Source organism: Hippocampus comes, unplaced genomic scaffold, assembly GCF_001891065.2.
Source record: "Hippocampus comes isolate QL1 unplaced genomic scaffold, H_comes_QL1_v1.1 scaffold59, whole genome shotgun sequence".
NCBI lineage: Eukaryota > Metazoa > Chordata > Actinopteri > Syngnathiformes > Syngnathidae > Hippocampus > Hippocampus comes.
This window is the reverse complement of record NW_017805406.1, coordinates 1,024,767-1,040,415: the sequence shown is the minus strand read 5'-3', so window position 1 is coordinate 1,040,415 and position 15,649 is coordinate 1,024,767. Positions and strand designations below refer to the sequence as shown.

The following is a 15,649-nucleotide window of genomic DNA, read 5'->3' as shown; positions in this document are numbered from 1 at the left end:
GTGCGCTCGGCTTGCCCTGGCCAACGAATCGGAGGATGGAAAAATTCAAATGCTATTTTGAGATGGCTCGCGGCCCGCTGAGGCGAATCAGTCATCCGACTGGTCTGAGAAATGCTCCTAAAAAAAAAATCGGACCACCACAGACACTTCTGCAAGCTGTGCTGTTGAGAATCCATTTTTTTTAGAATTTCATAGAACAAATATCAGGGTTGAGGTTTTAACGGCAGGTCCCCTGACTTGCCCACCGCCGGTACATTGCGGCACTCACGACTCACCCAAAGGCCAAGTATGTGAGGAGCGTCAATGCCAGGAAAATGGCGGAGATCCCACAGCCGATATATGTGATGAAGGTCAAAATGGTGGCGTTCGCTCGACTGGTTAGAGGCTCCCTGGCGAGGTCCTGGATGAGGAGACAAAGTTATACACAAGCGACGTATTTGAAAAGAGTGGGATCTCGCAACGAAAATTATTTGGACCACGATCATTAAAAAGAGAAAAAAAAACGCTTTCGACTCGAGTTCATGACTGGTTTAAAACAAACTTTGACGACTTAATAACTTGATAGACTCAATCAAAAGCGAAACAAGTTTCTTCTCGTTGACGCCGGCGTACCGAAGGAAGTGGCTGATCTTCACTAGCAATCTTATCATCGGCTTGCTGCAGTCAAATGCGCTCAAAGTCAAAACGCAAGCTTACCAGCAGGATCGAGAAACTCGTGAGATGGTCGCAGCCACAAACTGTCACCTCGTCTGTGCTGTTGTGGACATAACAGCCGTTTGTATTCCAGCCGCCCGATCGCTCTGCCAGCGGAAGAAAAGTGACCGTGCATTCATGCGTTTTCGCCGCATTCGTCCGAATGGATGTTTTGAAGGAAAACTCTCACCATTTAACGCAAAGTCCCAGAAGACGCATGTCGCCACGTAATTAGCCTGCAGTTTAGCGAAGGCAAAAACAGAAGTTGTTATGAGGGTAAAGAAAGACATCTTGTTTTTGGGTTCAACACGGATTTGCAGATGTATGGTTTTCATTTTGGGGCAGCTTTGCGTGGTTTTCATTAGTGCCGCCTCGAGCCAGTCAATGTACAGGACGAAAAAAATGTCTTTAAAAGATAAACACTGACGGGAATGGGCTCCACGTTCCTCAGGCTAATCACAACTTGCTCCCGGAGTCCCGCGACTGTCAAGTTGGCCAAACTCGCTCCCAGAATCCCGCTGTTGAGTCGACGTTTTCCTAAAGATGCGTCCTACGTGGACAGAGGACACACAGCACTTTCCGTTAAATTCCAATGCATTGCGATGCACCAGTGTATGGTACTTGTTGAGTGCGTGAGACCTGAAATACTGAGCTTTTCTGATAAAAGTTGAAGTGGACTCTGGATGCCATCTGCTGCTCCTCCGAGGTGAGGTTTTGGGTGAGGGAGGCGGGCAGCGTGATGGAGCCCTGAGGGATGGAGGAGTTGTTCCTCACAATCCTTGGAAACTTGGGATCGACTCGGACCTTCAAGATAAGATAAGAAATCCTTTATTAGTCTCACAATGGAGAAATTGCCAATTCACAGAAGCAAAGTTATGAAAGGAAGAAGTAGAAGAACAAAATATAGGAGCTGCTGTAAAGGAAGCCCCTCTCGCGGCGCCATCTTGAAGTCAAAATAACACAAGACAACACATAAGACACAGACAATCGTGCAATCGGAATTACTTTCCGAAAAAACACATATGAGGACTTAACATTGAAATTTTCCTTTTCGTAAATAGGATTGATCGGCACAGCATTTGTTTTCTGGTCTAAAATGTCAAGTCAGAGGTGTCGGCCTATTCAAGTCCTGTGACTGCAAATTGCGCTACAATCACTGTTGATTAGGGCGAGTGATTTGAACTAATAGGAAAAAAGTAAAATCTAGTCCTCTAAATATTTACTTGAGAAAGAATAAGACTGTATTCCGTGTAAAAAATCAAATACCGAGTCTGTAGTTTTAGTTGCGCTCACATTTTTGCGGAGAGAGTTTTTTTTTTTTATTTCATTGGCTCAACAACATTTATTTTAAGACGCTCTTTACCGTCACGTATTGGAACTTCGGCGGTCTTATCACATGCCCCTTAGCTCTTCCTAAAGCTGCTGTGCCATACCTGTGCGTTGCTGGGGTCGGAGATGGAAAAAAGCACTTGTTGGAAATTCCTTCCATCCACCGCTTTGACGGACAGAGCCAAAGCTGGCGACAAGAGAGTTTCCGTTTCTGCTTCAAGGACCAATTTGAGGCCCACCGTATCAACCATGCTTATAATTCTGTTTCAGAAACAAGGAGAACGTTTAATTCATTATTCGGCGAAGCAAAATATTGGCAGAACATGACGTCACAACAGACTCCTTTTTTCTGCCCCCAAACAGTACCCACGGTGAAAAGCCCCCTGCTGGACACAAAATGCAACTACCCAAACAAGCTACTGTACAAAAATGAGATAACTGACATCCAACAGTGACACAAATAAATAAATCATGCCACAAAATCCGAACGTAACCTGCTGTAGGAGCTGGCCAGTGTCTCTGCAGGGGCGTCCAACAGATTGCTGACGATGTGGACGGTGGTGTTCGCCAGAGCCAGGCTGATATTGGGGCCCGACAACAGGTCCTCCAACTGAGACACCAGCTGATCCACCTGGCTGGAGTTCAGTCTGGACACATTGGCGGACAGCTCGAGGAGAGCGTTGGCTTGGCTCTCCGTGTCATTATTAGGTGAGACGGTGGAGACGTGAGGGAATGATGTCGTATTACTGGAGGCCGTGTTTGGTTGTGCGGTCGTCACATTTGGGGTCGCTGTGGTAGACGCAGTTGGAAGACACTGCTCCTTTTAGCTGCACTACCACATTTTTACTTTGAAATTATAATCAGGAATATGTCGGCGCTCACCTGTAGCACACGGAGGTGCGGCGAACGCCGAGTCTTCACTGTCAAATGAAATTGCCATTCATTCATAGTTCATGTCTCCGACCCAAAAGTGTTCTTATAAATGATGAGGAGAATGAAAGGGAAAATCCACAGCGCTTAAAATGAACCGCTTTACCATTTTGAATTGTTTGCATTTGGTGTATAAACGCAGCTTTTTTCATCCAGGTGATCGCTGTTGCAGGTATCGTTTAGGGGACCTATTAATGGGAGCATAGAAAAGTTAGGTTAACAAAAAACAACAACAACAAAACATTTTGTAGCACTCACTCAAGAGATTGGTTCTTTTGGGCACTGCGCGGATGTCAGAGGAAGTTGGATTGGCGGCACAGATTGTTTGCAGGATGCAACACGGCGACACCTTCTGCCTCAGCACCAGAACCGCCGAGCAGTTGGTCTTTCTGATCAAGAACAAGACGTTCTGTACTTTTATACTCACTGTGGACACTTCATTTGGAGTGGCACGACTTTTATCAGTAGAAGGGTAAGGATTTTAAATACCGCTCTTATTTTGCACTGGAATTAGACTTTCACTCTGGTGTATATTTTTTTTTGGGGGGGGGGGGGACATTACACAGAACTTTTTTTTTTCTTCAAAAAATGATGAATGTTACATGCAGTTCAATCAACCCGATACCTTATTTCCGTCTTCTTTGCACAGGAAACGTCAACTCCCTGTGATAAGACATGAATGCAAATTAACACGATCGGGCCAAATAACTTGTGAGAGCGAGACTACAAACCTGAATTAAGCCATCCGTGTTCCTGGAAAAGAATAATAGAAATATGATCACCAAAACGGTGAAAGGCAAATGCCGGTGAACTAAAAAAAAAATAATAATAAAAAAGAAATTATGACATACCTCAGCATGTTTTTTTGAATGAAATGTGCATTGTTTGAGTTGGGCTTATTTTCTGCCCTCTTGGTTCTGATAATCCTTGTTGTGTTGCTACCAGCATCACTGGTAGTTGCTACAGTGGCAATAGCTCCAGTTGAGTCAGACTTTGCTAACGTTGTAGCTGCAGCTGTGCCAAAGATTTGCACGGTGCTCGTCGCTGTAGTCGTGTCGCTGTTTGGCAATGGGGTTGTCGCTGCAGTCGGATTGTTTTGTAGTGTAGTTGTGGCTACTGTTGTATCATTTTGCAAAATGGTTGTGGCTGCGGTAGTGTTTGGTAACGCGGTCGTAGCCGCGGCGGTGGTGTTGCTTTGTAACGTGTTATTAAAAGTGGCTGCGGTTGTGTTGGTGCCATGAGTCTCGTTTATCGTCGTCGTCGTCGTCCCCGCTGAAGAGTTTGCAGATGTAGTTTGAAACGGAGGTGGTAAAGCTGTGGTTTCAGTGTGGGAAAAAACACAGCTTCCCAGATTGTTTTGGAACACATCCTGGAGCTGAGAAGTGGAACAGAACAGTTCATGTTCACATTTGTGGGTTTTTTTTTTTTGGGGGGGGGGGGGCTTTGTTGTTTATGTCACAATACATCATTTCAAACATACCCAGGATGCAATTTCTGATTCATTCTTCGCAGGGCCCGTCACTTTGATAGCGATATCTACTAAGTAGTGTTCTGCAGTGAGAGAAGACAATGAAATGAAAACGGAGCAGCCATTTATAACTATCAAAGGTTTTCTGCTTCCAGCCTTTCAATCGACTACAATTTGCATTTTCTTATTTTTATATATTTATCTGCTGCTGATTCATGTGGTATTCACTAAAATAAATTAATCAGACATTGCTTATCAGTTACTCAGTGTGAGTAGGGTTTTTTTTCTCCTCCTGAATACTTCCTGAAATAATGACTCTCATTTCGAGGACGACATACTTTTACCTCAGTCACATTAACTTACCTGAGTACAATTTGTGTCTTATTCTATTGAGTTTTAAATTGGACAGTGATTTTTAAATTGGCAAAATTGGTACCTTTGTTAAATACCGCTTCTTTCATCTTAGGCTGCTGGCTAAAGTAAAATCTTTCCTTTCTCATGAGCACTTTGAAACAGGAAGGTCGTAGTAGCATTTTGTAAGGCGCTATTTGGAACTATCAGAAGCCATACACACAAAACACGTCATACGCAGCACCTGCCGGCATCATCTATCAACACCTGAGTACAGGTTATACCACTGACGTCGAACGTGAGTGTGCAAGCTTACCTGAAGTCACATGAGGCGGCGTCGTGGAGGGTTCAGTCCAGGAAGCGAGACCTGCATGATGAGGAAACAGTTGGGAATGACTCAACGATGTCACTGAAATTGAGGCTTCACTTTCGGATGTTGCACACAAACACATTCTTGTTTTTTGTTTTTGTTTTTTTTTTGGGGGGGGTGTGCGGGGAGATGCTGAGTACCTGCAATTTTAGAGTTAGGTTACTTGGATTGTCTGCATTTCAATTGTCATTGTCCAAATGGACTTTGGCTGGATAAAACATTGACGTCAACATCAAAACAGCTGTCAAGATGAGACACATCTCCAATCTACATTCACAATATAAGAAGAAAATGACCCGCCCATATATGGGATGACTTATATTGTTTCGAATTTATTATATTCCTAAAATCAAAAGAGCACTTTGGATTGATCAAAAATGTGTGAGGTCATTTCTTCCCTCTCTTCGTCAGACTCTCCGTGTTTGCAAAGAATCTGCAGCGTGGTGGACTTTTGGGTTGTCATTGCACAATGCACGCAGACAGTATTCTGACTGGAACAACGGGTTTCTTAAAGAAATAGAATGGAATGCTTGAATGTGTGTACAACATGACAAGTGATTTATGGCATCCATTCGGGACTTAAAAATAGACCACAATGCAGCATTTGCCATCAATCACCAGAAGCATTTATTTATCAGTGTGGCTCTAAAAAAACATTTGTATTATTTTGACTTGACTAAACTTGATGCTCATTTAACTATTTTTTTTTTCTTTTGAATGATTTTCTGTTGTGACTTTACCTGTGAATAGTAGGAGCAGGTGGATGACCTTTGGTATCTGTGAACTTGGCTTGTTCACTCTGTAACATCACAAATAGATCAATGTACAAAAAACATACATGACATGCATCCTCATTCGCATTAACTGACAACAGGACCTTTGGTATCTGTGAACTTGGCTTGTTCACTCTGGAACATCACAAATAGATCAATGTACAAAAAACATCCAAGACATTTGCATCCTCATTCGCATTAACTGACAACAGTATATAAAAGGAATCCTCGTGGACCCATGTGGGGAGTGACCGACCAATGGTTTGGAAAAAAAAAGGAAATTGACCAAATTTGGACATGGGTCGCCACCTGACAATCACAATGTGCTGTACAACAACAGAGAATAGGGTGAGTAACGAAGACAATTTAATCACACCTGAGGGGTGGTTCTAATGGTTGTAACCCTTTGTGGAATATGTCATTCGTCTGTGTTATTTATTTTCGTCACGATCATCCTCTTGTTTTAGTCAATAAAACTTTGGACGGAGAAATAAATCACCAGATTCGCACGTTGAAGATATTGTAGCATAATTTAATACACCTGGGGCTTCCTTCACCTGTTCGAGTCAAGAGTAAAATGTGAAATGTGTTTCCTTTCAGTGACCCAAATTTACCAAAATAATGCCCAATTGCCATCATATCGACATATACCGACACTAACTATAAAAGATGGCACAGAATGAATTACATATAACAAACATCAACTTGGTGCCAGCGCTTTATTCTGACAATCGGCCACCCATGACCGGTCTATCTAAAATAAGACCTGAACTTTCTAAAATTGGCGAAGAAATGTTAATCTGGATACCCGAAATTAAAGCACGACAAAGATTAGGAAAACAAACTCATGGTGGGAATTAAGTGTGCGCCTTCAAAGAAAGAAAACTCATGTTACCTGATGACGGTTAAATCTGCGTTTGTCCAAGAAGATCCTGTGGAAAATTTCATGATGCCATGCACATTTTACAAAGATTTACAAAGCTCCCTCCGGGTTATATTCAAAGCTGTGAAAGAAAAATCCAAGTCACTAGATTGATGACGTCCATGGTCATTATTCTTGTTAGCAGGTTCACGTCAAGTCTGTCACGCCGGCGGCTTCTGCGACACGCCCCCTCAGTCATCGACATGAAAAGGTTGACCTCGCAAAACATGCGAACTCACTTATTCCACAGCCTAGGAAGATTAAACTGAATTGACTTTCCGTTTAGATAAGAGCGGGTGGGGAAAAAAAATCACTCAACATGTTTCTTTAAAGGAACGTGTTTCTATTGTGTTGAGTTAGAGGGAGGGCGTGCCATTGCGGAGTAGCCAGACCAGGATACTTCCGATGGAAGATGTGACACATGCTTATTTCCAGGGCAACAAAACAGAGATAAAACAAGAGTCGTTAGAAGAAGTCAAGCGTAAATCGTCTAAGTTACCGTTGTGTGCACCTGCTTGTCGTGACTGTCACCAGCAAACAACACTTTTGCTTCCGTCTGCAATGAGCCATTTAGCCTAGCATAGCTTCACCTTTTCTAAATGTGTTTTTTTTAACTGCAAAACTGTGCTTGACCTACTTTCTCACCACTTATTAAGTTTGAGAAACAGTCAACGCTCTCAGCTGAGTGCCCCTGAACAAAAACATGTGGTAAAGTGGGTTTTCAGTCACAATGCAAGAAAATAAAAGAAATAATTTTCATAAAATGAGAAGTTTTGTGGAACGTTATCAAGATGGTTATGAGTAAAACATCTTTTTTTATGCTTGTATATTAGCACATTTCGGTCCGTACTTTTTTTTTCTTTTACATAAAAAATAAAGGAGTTGAATTGATGAGTACTACTACTACTACTTCTACTACTACTACTACTTTCACCAGAGTATTTTTTGACTCAAGTATTTGTGGACATAACCTCTACTCAAGTAAAAGCGAGCGAGTACTTTTGCCACCTCTGCAAATTACACGTCACTCCTAATCTCGTAAACCGAGGACTCCGTTTATACAAAACAAGAAAAGACACATTAACAACACTGCATACATTTACTTGTCATTTGAGAGATATTTTACAATGAATATGCATTTTACTCTGCAGCAATGAAGCAACGCAATACAATCCCAAGACTGAAATAATCGTCTGATTCAAAAGCTTTGTACAACAATAAAACAGACAAAAGTTTAAATCCTATGACTGTGTTGCTTTCACACGCACGCGCGCGCGCACACACACACACACACACACACACACACACACACACACACGCGCGCACACGCACACGCCTGCAATGAGAGTGTGTTATGCATACATACTCCAGTAAATGACATTGAAGAGCAGGTAGGCCAGAGGGAATAAAACCCTGGAGTAGGAGTCAATCATGTAGCTGTTGCTCATTATGAAACGGAGGTTGTGTTTTAATGGGTTCCTGCGGCGCAGCCTGGTACCCTCTGCGGGGGCCGACACAGTGGAGTTTCGTGACTGTGTGTTCCTCTCTGTGTTCGGCGTGCTGGAAACCTCGGGGAAAGAGGTCAGGTCAATGTCGTTGTCATGGAAACAGCCATCGAAAGCCATGGCCTGTGTGGCGTTGTAGGACGCCGGGATCTGTAACGACAAAGGCAAGAGAGGCGGGGTTACGTTTCGAGATCAAGCAGTCGATCCAGATGGTGCAAAAATGATTTTGTGTGGGTCAAACAAGTCGCACGAGATTTATGGAGGAAAAAAAAAAATCTAGTCAGCAAAGTGGGAGCGTTGGCGACCTGTGCCCTCTTGAGCTTCTTCATCTCCTCCACTGTGGTGAAATAGTTGACGGCTGCGTACTCGATGACGGAGAGAAAGACAAAAAGGAAGCTGGCCCATAGATAGATGTCCACCGCTTTCACGTAAGACACCTGAGGCATTGAGGAGGACACGCCGGTGATGATGGTGGACATGGTCAACACGGTGGTGATGCCTGCGTGCGGGGAGCACGGCACAAAAGTTATTTCAAAATATAACACCTTGGAACCTCTGTGCGCGTGTTTGTGTTTTTTTTCCACGTACATTCTAAAAAACATGCATTCTATTTTTTTGCCGTTTTTTAAATAAGAATTCTTTTATTGCCATTACTTGGAGATTAGTGCATGCATTGTATTATACAGAGAACTCCAGCGATTTCATATGGTGCAGTATAGAAAGGGGGTTGTAATTGTGCATAGACGCCACAAGATGGCGGCCAAGCACTTAAAACGGAGAGCAGCATTGAGCGTTTACACCGCGTTTCGAGCGTGTGCCCAATAATGAATCCCCGTTACATAAACAACTATTCGGTCATTATATATTATTCAACACAAACCAATCCGCTTCACATCACCAATGCTAGTAGCTTAGCGTACTAGTCTAAATCAAACGCTAGCCTAAACTGACGTGACATCACACATGGGCAAACCGCTGTGAGGATTCCCGCTGTAAAATAAACAAATACGTTGGTGAAAATGGATATTTCGAGGGTGACTTTAGTGCATTGTATGTGCTCAATACAAATATTTTTTTTCTTTCGTCGTTTCTGAGAACATTTGATTATCCAAAAACCAAACAGTTTTACATTGAGGCGACTCATTTTACATGATTTACTTCCATTACTCATAGAACATTACAGTGTTCTCACATCTAGAACTCACTTGACTATTTTTAAATCAATGTATTTAGAATCCTCTGGAAAAAAACACTCTCTGAAACATTTAAGTTTATGAATATATAATGAAAAATGTGATGTACCCAAGGAGACACGGGCGGGCACGGCCCTCCTGTCTATCCAGAAAGACACCCAGGACAGCATTACCATCAGCATGGTGGGGAAATATGTCTGCAGCATGAAGAAGAATATGTGCCTCCTGAGGATGAAATTAATGTAGAGACGATTGTACCATCCTGAAAAAAAAGGAAAAAAAGGTTGAGGATCACTAAAAAAATTAAACATGGGGGTGGGACAGCTACAGAAAGCGACCGTTCAAACTGACACCACGTATTGACATCATATATTGCTTAAAATATAGATTTTTTTTTCTTAATTTAGAAAGTTAATTCCACAAACCAGTACTGCTGTAAAAGGCGAGCCCAAAAGAAGGCTGGAAATCTTCGACAAAAAACTGAGACAGCACAATCTCGTCAGTCCTTAATGAATCATTCCCATTCTTCCAGTAGAGCATAAGGTCGTTCTCATTGTAAGCATCTTCAAGAAAGGAAAAAAAAAAAAGCACAAGGATGAACTTCACATATTGCCTCTTTTGGATGCTATTCTCAGAGAATAGTGCATGAAAATGGAACACCTGGCTCTCCTCTGAGATTAGGATACATGTTTTATTCATGCAATGTTGACCCTTAACAAAGATTAGCAAGATTTAAAAAAAAAAAAAGTTCTAAATGGAGGGAAATCCCCACTCGTGCTGCACTTAGAGCAAGTTTGATCAACAACAAAGTATGGAAGGGAAATATAATCCTCTTTAAAGCCGTCATTAATGAAAACTATATAATGGACAGTGTCTGATCTGATTCAACAGTAGCGACCGTATTCTATGCGAGAATGACAATAAACAAGGCTACACATTTCCAAAAGACCATTCCAAACTTTGCGGTATACTCACAGCTCTCCAGTTCCAGAGAGCAGTTCTGTGTGTCGAGAGGGAAGCTGCTGAAGTCCATCGAGCAAAGCGCTGTCACGGTAATCCTAAAACAAAGCTCGCAGTTAAAGAAACACACAAACTACAAGAAGTAAATTCTCATGATGGCAACAGTGGGACAAAACGGATCTGGTGGTCCGAGAACTGACCCGTCGTAGGAATTTGTACAGAATAGGTAATGATTGGACCAGTTACTTTTGCTCGTATTTTGTACATGATTCTTTTGCTTGGTAAAAATCACCACCATATTTATGTTGAAAATATGTACAGTGTATGGGCTGTGATTTTAAAAATTATTCCAATAGTGTCTTTCAAGTTAGAAGATAAACAGCACTGAACAGACGCATCTGGAAAGTATGTTTTTTCAGCTCGCAGTTAAAGAAACACACAAACTACAAGAAGTAAATTCTCATGATGGCAACAGTGGGACAAAACGGATCTGGTGGTCCGAGAACTGACCCGTCGTAGGAATTTGTACAGAATAGGTAATGATTGGACAAGTTACTTTTGCTGGTATTTTATACATGATTCTTTTGCTTGGTAAAAATCACCACCACATTTATGTTGAAAATAAAACAGTATAGTGTATGGGCTGTAATTTTAAAAATTATTCCATTAGTGTCTTTCAAGTTAGAGGATAAACAGCATTGAACAGACGCATATGGAAAGTATGTTTTTTTTTTTTGTAATGTATACAGATTATAAGGTCTTCTACCACGGCAGCAGCTATCCAGCGTAGTAACCCGAGCCAACTCGTGATCACAAACATAGTATTGTTTACAGTTATTTGGAACAAGACGTCCGAGAATAACCTTGGATAATGAGCCACTTGCTGCTTCACCAATGTTTAAAGACAAAGACATGACTATCCGATGACATGCGGCAGCATGCTCTGCTTCTTTGCTTCTGGCCGACTGGCTAGTGAGGGCGCTAAAAATATCTCAAAGCCTGATGGCGCCGCAAAAAAAAAAAAAAAAAGATGTCGTACCATCCCCTGCTAAAATCATCCCGTGACTAAATTTGACCATTCGGTGTGTAATTTATGAGGCACAGCGTGAATCCGAACACACGGTCAACCGCATTACTGATCTTATGGTCCATTCAATTACTAATTACTGCTATTCGTTGCGCACAATCTGCTGGGGCAGTCTGTGGCGCCATATTGTCAACATGAGGGACTGAAATGGATACTGTATCAGGAATGTGCCTACAGACAATATTGTTGGAACAGTAACAGTCCTGTTGATTTCGTCATCTTGGCAATGTTTTTTTTGTTTTGTTTTGTTTGTTTGTTGTTGTTGTTTTTACCGGACACTGTAGAGAATGTTGCCGTCAGGAAAAACTCTCAGCATGATATTCTCCATGGTTGTGTCATGGATGAAAGAGCGCTTGGAGTGGACAAAGAACACGTCGGGCACCCAGATCTTCTTCACAAGACGCGAGTCGAAGGTTCGGCTCTTGTTGCTGCTGGAGGGGAAGGCCAGTCGGTCGTCCTGCCAGTAATGCCTCAAGTACAGAGTCATGGTGAAGTCCTAAACGTTACAAAGCACAACCCTGTACATTGGTTTCAAGTGCAGAGGAAGACTTCCCAAAGCGTCGTGCATACCATGTTTACTTCACTGATGCTGTCGACGCTCTCTACCTGGACGTCGATGCCAACGGGGATGGCTGAACCTGGCACAAAAGGTCACAAGTCAACATACATCAGGGTTCAGCGGCAGCCGGATAACACGTTGTCATGATGATGTCACCCTCCATGTTTTTACCATCTGTACATCCATGACGGATTACGCATTTATATGCCCCGATCGGCCTGGGAAGAGAAGGTGTAATCCACACTATAGCGACATAGAGGCTAGGGACAACGACATGTTAGGTAATCATGACTGGTAAGCTCAGAGCTCAGCGCCTGTCACATAGTAAAGACGCCAGGACAGTCTTGACTGACAGACGCTGATCAAATGCCCTGGATACATACATCACGTTTACTCTATCAAATTTACATTTATTTCCACGCTTGCATATTAGTGCCTACGGTACATGAGTCAGTGGCACAGATGTATATTGGTTAGACTTCCACGCTGATTTTTTGTTTGTTTTTGTTTTTTTTTAATAAATGAACTGCCAGAGCCAGAGGGCGTGCAAACACCGGCATACTGTTTGTGAGCAATTTCATTATTTTATGAGGACACTAAAGGCACTTTATAACATTGAGCCACTTACGACCCGGTACCTAATGAAGTGGCCAACGAGTATATACTGTATGTTCATTACTTGAACTTCACAGAACCACAACCACACGTTCCATCTTAACAGTCTGCGCTGCAACACGGCAAGGTTAGCTGTCACACGCGGAAGGAAGCAGCTATATGGTACGATTCGAAACAGTACGTTCCTTACCTCATTGTTTCGTGGCGCCATGATGAAAATGTCTGAGGTGAGGTATACAAATTCTGTCCTATCGCTACCATTACCTAATGACAATAAGCACTCAGAAGCATCACTCCTCGATTACAATAGCATAGGGAAGGAGGGATTATACCTGGCGGACCGTAGGCCTGGTTTTCCTAATAAATATTGCTGGTTCCAGACAATAAAACAGGACACAATATAATGGCTAAAAGGTCAACTGTAACTTTATAGTGTGAAGATGCGGCAACCAATGACAAGATTTTACAGAACTGCAAAGTAGTTTATTACGTTGGGGTTAGTGTATTTACATTTTGATTTCACCTGATGGCTTCGAATAGGATTTTTCGCGAGGCAACAGAATAGCATCTACCGTATTGTATATCGGCTAGCCGCAACCGACCACTGCAAAATATAAAAACATCTTGTCCAGGTTGATATTGTAAGGATCCGCTCAATAGGCATTGTAAGATCTACCCTAATATTTGTCGCCGAGCTCATGTGACTAATTTGGCAACCAAAATAATACGCGCAGCTCTACGCTCAGCTCAACGAGGCGGTACAGTTCTAGGGCCACTGCAAATCACAATGATATTTCCATCACTGTTTGTCGGGTAAAATGATGCCCAAGTTAGCAGTCTTTTGGACTGCTTGGTAGTCACTCGCAGGGCATATGGAGACAAACGTCCATTCACATGTATATGGGCAATTTATATTTTTTGATGAATGTAACTTTCATGTTTTTGTAACGTGTTAAATTTTTTTCTTGGCAGAATATTTCCTATACAGCTGTTTGTATTGGATCTCATTCATTTGCGCTAATAATGTAGTTGGCTGGTTTGTATTGGATCTCATTCATTTGCGCTAATAATGTTGTAGTTGGCTGCTGTATGTTTTGTTAGCATGCGGGGTTGTAAACGTCAATGGAAAGTGCCAACGATATAGCCGAGACCACCCAAAGTTGAGCGTTAAAGACAAGGAAAATACAAAACTGCATTTCTTGACTTGGATTTTCTTACTCGTGTTCCATTTTGGGGCCATTTTGAAGCAAACGTATTCGACGCGTGTGCTGTTGTTACGGCTGATATTTTTCAATCGCCTCGACACGTCAGGCTCCGCGATGAGGTGCGCAGTTGAGATGATTTGATTTGTACTACTGTCTGCAGCCATTGTCTCACGCAGACTATCTAGGTCACCAAGGGCTTTTTGGGGAGGCGTAATAGCAAGGACAGCACAGTAACCTAGATCGGTCTTCGGCGGGTTGGGGAGGTATGCGGGGGGCGTATAGGTATAGAAAGCGTGACGGACACAGCGAATATGTGTTTCTTACCTCCGAAGCCCGGCCGCATGGCAAAATCGTGGTCCTCTATTCGAAGCAGCTGTTCCGATTTAATGAGCAACGACTTTGTGCTGTCGAGCTTTTTCATCTTGAGGTCCACTCGTCTAAGACGCAAAGAGGACAAACAGCGGCTGAGGCCGACAGAAAATCTCTTTTCGTCTTTATCTTTCATTGAACTGACATCTGGTGGGGACTTCGTTGACCACTGCTTGGAGTTGAGCTGTGTGATTAAAAAGAGAGCTCGTGATCCAAATAATGGCAGTTCCTCGTTTGCTGGGAAGCTCTTCAAACATGTTTTCAACTGGCTCATCTTGCTTGTGTTGTTTTGGGAAATCAAGCAAATAATTGCGACAAAACTAGACTCGAAATGTGAACTCTCACCTAGCATCAACCAACCCCTAGGTCTCACTTAACTTTATCCACCAGGGTCAACAAGGGAAGGAGTCAAGATCTTTGACAAATTCACGGTCGCATACGACCATAGTGTTTGCTATGAGATTTCTGCGTTCAACCATACATGGATATTTTACTTGATGATTTTCTTTTTTTGTACTCATGTTAAGATGTAGAAAATGTGAGCAGAATCCAAATACACTACAGACAGACTACTTATCAATCAAATGCATGCAGGAGGGAAACAAATGGGTTCAGGTATTTCTGGCAACTTTAGCGAAGCAATTTTGGCGGAATCACTCCAAGAGATTTCATCTTAAAAAATCAGAATTCATTTGTAATTGAGGTCATGTTTAGGCCACAATTTTTTTTTTGGAGGGTCATAAGAAAGCATGTATACAAAGTAACAAGTTATATTTACTCTAACCTAAAAGAAAAATGAAGAGGTAGAACAAAAAATTAGCCAATCGCTTCCCTTAAAACTGGGCCAATACTCAGAATTTCAGCCTTTCAGTAGATGGCTTTTTTGTTGTCCTCTGTGAAAGCAGACCGATTATGTTTGTGGTCATTAAAAAAAAATTAAAATCTGTGTTTACTTTAGGAAGCTGCTTTCTGACTTTACACATCCAACCAGTAACGGAATCATCTTCGTTTGTGCACTGTCACTTTGAAATGATGCCCTGTTTTTGAACCTAGGGAATGAAACCCGAAACCCGAAGCCTCAAAACACAAAATGTGATTCATTGATCCATCAATACAAAAAAAAAAAAAAAACAAAAACCCACAGCTCACCAACAGACAGCCCATCAATGAAGATAAAGCGAAAGAGAAGCACACTTGAGCTCACCCGCCGTGTTTTTGTCTGTTGACGTCTCCGAGGTCGAGCTCCTTGTGTCTCCTCTTGCTGGGGAAGTGGCTGCCGTTCAGCTGCGTGACGGGCCACCAGCAGGCGAAGCACAGGAG

The 15,649-nt window shown here is 42.4% G+C and overlaps 2 protein-coding genes across 7 annotated transcripts in view; both read right to left on the bottom strand.

Annotated features, from left to right (window-relative positions):
• The window catches only part of LOC109517821 (adhesion G-protein coupled receptor G2-like), an 8,838-nt gene extending 1,668 nt beyond the window's left edge, over positions 1–7,170 (bottom strand). The window contains exons 1-18 of the mRNA XM_019873210.1: positions 6,810–7,170; positions 5,882–5,940; positions 5,088–5,138; positions 4,433–4,503; positions 3,804–4,327; positions 3,684–3,705; positions 3,578–3,615; positions 3,211–3,341; positions 3,059–3,140; positions 2,905–2,942; positions 2,517–2,811; positions 2,127–2,283; positions 1,333–1,497; positions 1,121–1,243; positions 884–929; positions 697–800; positions 276–400; positions 72–117 (exon numbers count right to left, since the gene is read on the bottom strand). Coding sequence (XP_019728769.1) covers positions 72–117; positions 276–400; positions 697–800; positions 884–929; positions 1,121–1,243; positions 1,333–1,497; positions 2,127–2,283; positions 2,517–2,811; positions 2,905–2,942; positions 3,059–3,140; positions 3,211–3,341; positions 3,578–3,615; positions 3,684–3,705; positions 3,804–4,327; positions 4,433–4,503; positions 5,088–5,138; positions 5,882–5,940; positions 6,810–6,862 — 2,130 coding nt within the window. The 5' untranslated portion in view covers positions 6,863–7,170. The remainder of the gene's footprint in view (positions 1–71; positions 118–275; positions 401–696; positions 801–883; positions 930–1,120; positions 1,244–1,332; positions 1,498–2,126; positions 2,284–2,516; positions 2,812–2,904; positions 2,943–3,058; positions 3,141–3,210; positions 3,342–3,577; positions 3,616–3,683; positions 3,706–3,803; positions 4,328–4,432; positions 4,504–5,087; positions 5,139–5,881; positions 5,941–6,809) is intronic.
• A 746-nt stretch (positions 7,171–7,916) lies between these two features.
• The window catches only part of LOC109517944 (gamma-aminobutyric acid receptor subunit rho-3-like), a 21,428-nt gene continuing 13,695 nt past the window's right edge, over positions 7,917–15,649 (bottom strand). For 4 of the 6 annotated variants that reach the window (XM_019873472.1, XM_019873469.1, XM_019873470.1 and 1 more), the window contains 9 exons: positions 14,285–14,397; positions 12,152–12,219; positions 11,854–12,077; positions 10,510–10,592; positions 9,960–10,097; positions 9,644–9,796; positions 8,647–8,840; positions 8,173–8,491; positions 7,917–8,104 (listed from right to left, as the gene is read on the bottom strand). In XM_019873472.1, the coding sequence (XP_019729031.1) occupies positions 8,189–8,491; positions 8,647–8,840; positions 9,644–9,796; positions 9,960–10,097; positions 10,510–10,592; positions 11,854–12,077; positions 12,152–12,219; positions 14,285–14,381 (1,260 nt within the window). In that variant the 5' untranslated portion in view covers positions 14,382–14,397 and the 3' untranslated portion in view covers positions 7,917–8,104; positions 8,173–8,188. Of the gene's footprint in view, positions 8,105–8,172; positions 8,492–8,646; positions 8,841–9,643; positions 9,797–9,959; positions 10,098–10,509; positions 10,593–11,853; positions 12,078–12,151; positions 12,220–14,284; positions 14,398–15,533; positions 15,630–15,649 lie in introns of all 6 variants that reach the window. The other 2 variants (XM_019873468.1, XM_019873467.1) reach the window with 2 other exon arrangements.